This window comes from Spinacia oleracea, chromosome 6 (genome assembly GCF_020520425.1).
Source record: "Spinacia oleracea cultivar Varoflay chromosome 6, BTI_SOV_V1, whole genome shotgun sequence".
NCBI lineage: Eukaryota > Viridiplantae > Streptophyta > Magnoliopsida > Caryophyllales > Amaranthaceae > Spinacia > Spinacia oleracea.
The window spans coordinates 117,983,125-117,989,485 of record NC_079492.1 but is presented as its reverse complement, the minus strand read 5'-3'; the positions used below and the strand labels follow the sequence as shown (position 1 = coordinate 117,989,485).

At 39.8% G+C, this 6,361-nt stretch overlaps 1 protein-coding gene across 1 annotated transcript; it reads left to right on the top strand.

Annotated features, from left to right (window-relative positions):
* Positions 1-2,788: 2,788 nt before the first annotated feature.
* LOC130463528 (protein FAR-RED IMPAIRED RESPONSE 1-like) lies at positions 2,789-5,403 on the top strand. Its single transcript, XM_056832683.1, has 6 exons — positions 2,789-3,080; positions 3,332-3,568; positions 3,679-4,190; positions 4,343-4,483; positions 4,619-4,723; positions 4,825-5,403. The coding sequence occupies exons 1-6, from the start codon at positions 2,789-2,791 to the stop codon at positions 5,401-5,403; spliced, it is 1,866 nt and encodes a 621-aa protein (XP_056688661.1).
* The last annotated feature ends 958 nt before the right edge of the window (positions 5,404-6,361 follow it).

Sequence of the window (6,361 nt, the reverse complement as noted above, 5' to 3'; positions counted from 1 at the left end):
AAATGGGGCCTTCGTTAATAGAAAATCCCGTCGTAAACCCGTTGTAAAAGACATTTGCGACGGTTAATTCGTCATTGTTTGGTTGTTAGCCCCGTCGCAAAAGGCTTTTGCGGCGGGATTTTTGACCCGTCGTAATTAGGTTGTCGTTAAAGAATCAAAATCTTGTAGTGTACGGGGTACAATTTACTAATTTAGTCCTATGTTTAGACACCTCCCTTGCCACTGGGGATGACAACGGGTCAGACCTAACAAGATCTGCATCCGAACCAATCAATAAATGAACCCAATATTAGAGTCCGACTACTCTTCCAACTCCGATTTGCTAGCCTCTGATTCCGGATCCACCGAACTTTTGAACCTTTGAACTAGCAGACCTAGGAAACTATCCGACTATTACAATTATAATAATAATAATTTATTCATTTCAACAAATTTTTTTTACTAACCTGGAAAACTGCACGCTACAGAAACACTAGTTGAAATAAATATGGCACAAACGAGGAAGTCTTTGTGTATACTAGGTATACCATTTAAATGGTATACTAGCAATAGAATAATACTAAAATCAGAAGTGGGGTCATTTTAGTTAGAAAAGAAAAAGGAAATGGGGGTTAATTCTTAGCGCCATGGAATTTTGGTGAAATTGTAGAGAGAGAGTGAAAATTTCCCCAATTGCGCCAATGTTAATGCTGAAATTTTAGGCGGCAAAAATGGTGAAATTATTTGCATAATTTTTTTCCCGTAAACTTTAATTTCTATTCTGTTTAATTTCTTCCCCCAATTTCTTCCCCCAATTTCATAATTATCTTTCAGATCTGGTTTGTTTGATTAAATTTTTGAAATCAGTTTGAATGAAGCCCTCGAATGTGGAAGCTGGGCTCACCTTGTGTATGGTGTTTGTCATGAAGTAGGCGTGGATAAGTTGGCCAAAAATTGGTAGGCGCCGGAAATGAGAACTTCTAAGGAGGGTGAAGGAGTGGTTGGAAGCAAAAGTAGGTTGCAATTAAACCAGGTATGTTTCCAAGTTTCCGTAATTAGTTGTAAATAAACCAAATATTTCATTTTTTCATACAATAAATGCATTCAACAATTATTGTTGGAAAATAATTTCGAAATATTTATTAAAACGAGGTCATTCAATTCAGTGAGTAGAGACTGAGAATTAGTTATGGTATGAATTTTTTTATTATCCATGTTATAAATTTGAGTAATGTTGAAATTACGGTTTGAATTTGGTTACGAAATATGGGGGAAAAAATTAGGATAAAGATGATTGGGATAATAATTAGGATCTCAACGATGATTGGAATAAAATTTAGGGTATTGTTATTGATAAATTGTGAAATTACGGAAAACATTTTGTTAAAAGAGGAAAAGGCAATGGGGAACACGAACTCATTGGTAAACATTTTTAAGGTTTGGTATCGGAAGCCTGTACCATACTCCAAATTAAACACAATAAATTTCATTATGTAGGATCTTGAATTGGATGGGGAGGAAGAGTTGTTGGATTATGTAGGGGAATATTGTAGTGATGATGGGTTTGACGAAGATGATGGAGTAGGTGATGGTGTAGAGTCTGAAGATGGGGGAGTTGGGGAGGTAGAAGTTGGTGAAGAACGTTGGGAAGATGACGAGGATGATGTTGTGGATGATTATGATGAAGCATTAGATGAAGGAGATGAATTAGATGAAGAATTGTGTATTGAAAATGATGATGACCTGAATGAGGTTAATGATGATAATTATGATGAATCCGGAGAAATGGGAGTGGGGCGAAACACTACTTGTATGGAGGATGGAGACATTGGCGGCCCTGGTGATGGAGATGGGGTTTCAACCATTAACGCAGATATGTATACAACTCCTACGAAGCGGAACAAAGGTCCCGTTCTACCGACCCCTTCTATTGGAATGTCTTTTGCTAATTGGGAAGCATTGAATAATTATTTTCGATCCTATGGGGAGCAACAAGGTTTTGGTGTAGTGTGTATGGGAGGGAATAAGAGCGGGGTGAAAGACAGTGAAACGGGCAAATCGAATTCCCTGAGGACCTATGTTTGGAGGTGTGAGTGTCATGGAAGGCCAAAATACCGGCGGATGGTGAATGGCAGGGTAGTTACCTGCGCAGAGGAACCAATTCTTAAGAGGAAGACGAAGAAGTGTAGTTGCCCTGTTATGCTATATGGGGCTCGGACCAAAGAGAATTTATGGGTTGTGAAGAGTGTTGTTACTGAACATTTGAACCACATTCCACTCCTACCAAGTCCAACCATATTTCCATGTTCCGGGTTAGGAAAATAACTCAGACAATCCTGAAACAGATTGAAAATGATCACGATTCAGGTGCACCTGTGGCTCAGATTTTCAATAACTTAGCGGGAAGAAGGAATGGTGTAGAAAATATTGGTTTTACGAAGAAAGACGTGCATAATATTTTGAATAGGAGGATGCGATTGAGGCTACGAGATGGGGATGCTGTTGCAATGATAAATTATTTAGATAAAATGACAAAGGATAATAAAAAAAATTTCCATCTCCACCGGCTTGATAAAACAGGGAAGTTGCAGGATGTAATGTGGGTTGATGCTCGTAGCAGACCGCGTATGAGTATTTTGGGGATGTGGTTTGTTTTAACTCCACGTACTTGACAAACAAGTATGAGTTGCCATTTTCGAACTTTGTTGGGGTGAATCACCATGGGCAAACAATTTTGCTTGGATGTGCATTAGTGTCTCATGAAACCGCGGAAACGTTCGTTTGGCTCTTTAGGGCATGGTTGTCTTGTATGGGGGGTAAAGCTCCCGCTGCTATTATGACCGACCAGGATGCGGCTATGAGGAAGGCAATTAGAATAGCAATGCCAATGCCTAAAACCAGACATCGTTGGTGTATGTGGCATATTATGCAGAAGTTCAGCCGAAAATTGGGTTCGATGACTGATTTTCCCCAAATAAAAGTTGCCCTACAGAATGTCATATACAACAGTTTGACCCCTGTTGAATTCGAAGAAGGTTGGGCTGAAGTGGTGGAAACTTTCAAGCTGAAGGAGGCTAAGGAAAGCTACAAGTGGCTAGTAGGTATTTATCATGGTTTGGTACTACTTTTAATTCTAATCGTGATATGGTAAAGTATACATCATACGAAACCGCGATAACATTTTGGATTGGTACACGTTTTCATTTAATTATGTACCAAACTGCAATAAATATTTGATTTACATGTGCAATGTGGTAGGTATTTCATATATGGCATTGTCTTTGGTGAGAATGTCTTTCATGTTCAATTCCTTTGTTGTTAATTTACCTAATGACCTATTTTAAATGTATAGGGTTGTATAATCAGCGAGAAATGTGGATATCTGCATATGTGAAGCATATTTTTTGGGCGGGGATGCAGACGACTCAGAGGGTTGAGAGTATTAACAGTTTCTTCGACGGGTACTTGAAGAAGAATACGAGATTATATCAGTTTGCTCCTAGGTACTGCAAGGCCATGGAAAGTAGGGCCAATGATGAAAAAGCTGCTGATGTGAACTGCTGTCGTTTTACTCGGTCTTGGTTGGAGAGTTTGCTGTGGAGAGGAAGTTCCAGAAACTATATACGGATGCGAAGTTCGTTGAAGTCCAGATCCAATGTATGCGGGTATGTTACGTAACACCTATTACTTCGAAAGTAGTTTCTGATGTGGAGGTTGAGCATACGGTGTCTGACAAAGTATGGGTATGGTCCAAGTTCTTGAGAAAGGAAATATCTTTGGCAGGCCGGAAGCGTATATACGTCGTGATGTTCAACAAGGAGACCTCGTTTGTAAAGTGTGACCGCAAAGATTTCGAGTGCCACGGCATTATGTGTAGGCACATCATTAAGGTGTTGGACGTGGAGGATGTGGAAAATGTGCCTGCTGGATATATAGTTGACCGATGGAGGAAAGATATACAACGCAAGCACACTTTTGTGAAGGTTGCTTATCATGATCTCGAGAAATCAGAAGAAGTTAAGCGCTATGACCGGATTATGAATGCGGTGGAACCTGCTGCCCTCCGTGGATCACTTTCCGAGCAGAAGTTGGATTTGGTCATAGAAGGTATTATGAATATTGTGTTACGTCTTGATGAGAGTGATGCTCTTTCAGCAGTTGGTGATAACGAAGCTGGTGCACTGACTTCCGGGGGGAACAGGATGGCGATTGTTGGTCCTACGACACCAGGCTCCGTTAACAAACCTCCAAACAGCGTTGGGGATGATACTACCACACTTACCCCCTGTTATGGTTAAATATCCTGTTCCGCGCGGTGGTTTAAAGGCTCACAGGACTCGTGAAAAAAGATTTTTACAACCAGGTGAGAATAAAAACCCCGCAAGGAAGCAAGTCTGGAAAAACAAGAGTGTTGTACCACAAGACTTTCCAGAAACCAGCAATTGTCAGAACACTTGCCTTCCTCAACACAACTACGTGTAGCCGCCAAACACCTTCCATCCTGGTTGGAGATCCCACGATCAATATGTGAGTGAATCACATACGCTACAAATTAAACTTAAACAAATATTGATGTGAGTTTGTGAGTTTGTGATATTCTATTTAAACAAATATTGATTTGAGTTTGTGATATTTCCAGGGGTATAGTGCTGATTACCCGCCTCAAATGGCTGGGCAAGTAAGGGGGACTATGGTATACCCTCAGCAGAACTACAACAATGGGGTATCTGATCAACAGTTTCAGGTGATTTTTTTCGTGTCCTTTTGTACCACTCATGTTATTAAATGTTTATTAACCGTCAACAACATTTAGCTTGTATTTATTAGCGTTTGACATGTATACAGTCATCTGGAAGAGTAAGTGGAGTTGTTGCCACAAATTTGTTTCCCTCAGGACAGACAGAAATTCGCATGTCTATGGGTGGGATTCGTATGACCCCGGAGGGTGGTGACGTACTTTTGTCCCAAGACCGTTGTGGTATATCAATGTCACAAAACATATCTGGTGGTCCAATTTCCCAAAACATATCCGGTTTACACATGTCCCAGAACATTAATGGTGTGCAAATGTCGCAAAACTTGAGTGTAGTGCAAATATCTCAGATGTCGCAAATGTCCCAGAATGCTGGTTCCATTCGTTACTTCACCAGTAACAGCAGCAGCAGAGGTGGAAATTATCAAGAGGCCGGGACTCATTGTATGCCTGCAAATCATAACCAGCACCGGCATAGTTTCCAGGTTGTGAACGAAACCCCCCATGGGGATCACCGTAGTTATCAACCAACTACTAAACACTTGTTGCAGTCCAATCCGGGTTTTTTAGTCAATGAGGGTGGGTGTGGAACGCATTCTATACATGGCGCCAGTGGTAATCCAGTATTCACTCAAGACCTGCTCGGTTGTCATGACCTTACGAAGAATTAGAATTGATTTCCATGGTGAAATCCACCCAATAAATCTACCTTTGTGGTACGTTATTTGAAGTTGATTGACTTTCATCCAATAAGTTTGAATTATGGCGTGTTACCATATGTGCATTCCTCTGTAAGCATATGATTCAATTTGTAACCCAATTTGGGGTTTACAGGATGTCGTAACTTAAATAAGGTTTCTTTAGATACTATCGTAAACTGAATTTTCATAATTGACACAGAACTCTGAATTACTTCGTGTTTGCTATGTACTAAACCATGTATAATTCGGTAATTTGGTACCCTACTTCGTGTTTGCTATGTTTTACAGTATTTGTGTTAGTGTTTTTGCGGTATCTGTTATAGAACGACTATTTGTTAAAGTTATAGGGGTACTACATCTTGTCGTAACACCAACACTTTTTTTAAAAAAATAAAGACGAATAATACGTATGAAGAATAAGAATAAGACTAGTAATACGAAAAGCATCATCCGCAAAATATTACATGGAAGGCAGCGCCGCCTAGGTTGAAACTATAAAATACACCTATTACATTTTCGACGAGCTAAAGGTAGGCAATGTCTGAACAACAACAAATAACTTACCTGTTACTATTACGCCATAGAAGTAGGATAGAAAAATCTACCCAAACCTAATAACTAAATACGTCATGGTGATGAATACTATGCCGAAAAATACTACGCCGTAGTTAAGCTAGTACCTAACTAAGTTCTTATACTATAGGTAAAAACCACCCTACATAATAAGTACTACACACACACTGATGGGGAAAATTGTGTATAATAGCTCCAGACTCTGGCGCTTACAGTTCCAGTTTAAGCGCAAGTGGTTGCTTCTGGAGCTTCACCGACTGCATAAATCAAATAAACGATTACAATCAACTTAAATGTTTTCTAATTCTCTACATCACATAGTTCGTATGAGACATAATAATAGCGGTAGCGGTAC

Coding starts and splice junctions, on each gene's coding strand:
- LOC130463528 (XM_056832683.1), top strand. CDS start 2,789: ATGGGGGGTAAAGCTCCCGCTGCTATTATGACCGACCAGGATGCGGCT. Junction 3,569..3,678: donor TACTCGGTCTTGGTTGGAGA/GTTTGCTGTGGA, acceptor CTTCGAAAGTAG/TTTCTGATGTGGAGGTTGAG. Junction 4,191..4,342: donor GGGGGAACAGGATGGCGATT/GTTGGTCCTACG, acceptor TTTTACAACCAG/GTGAGAATAAAAACCCCGCA.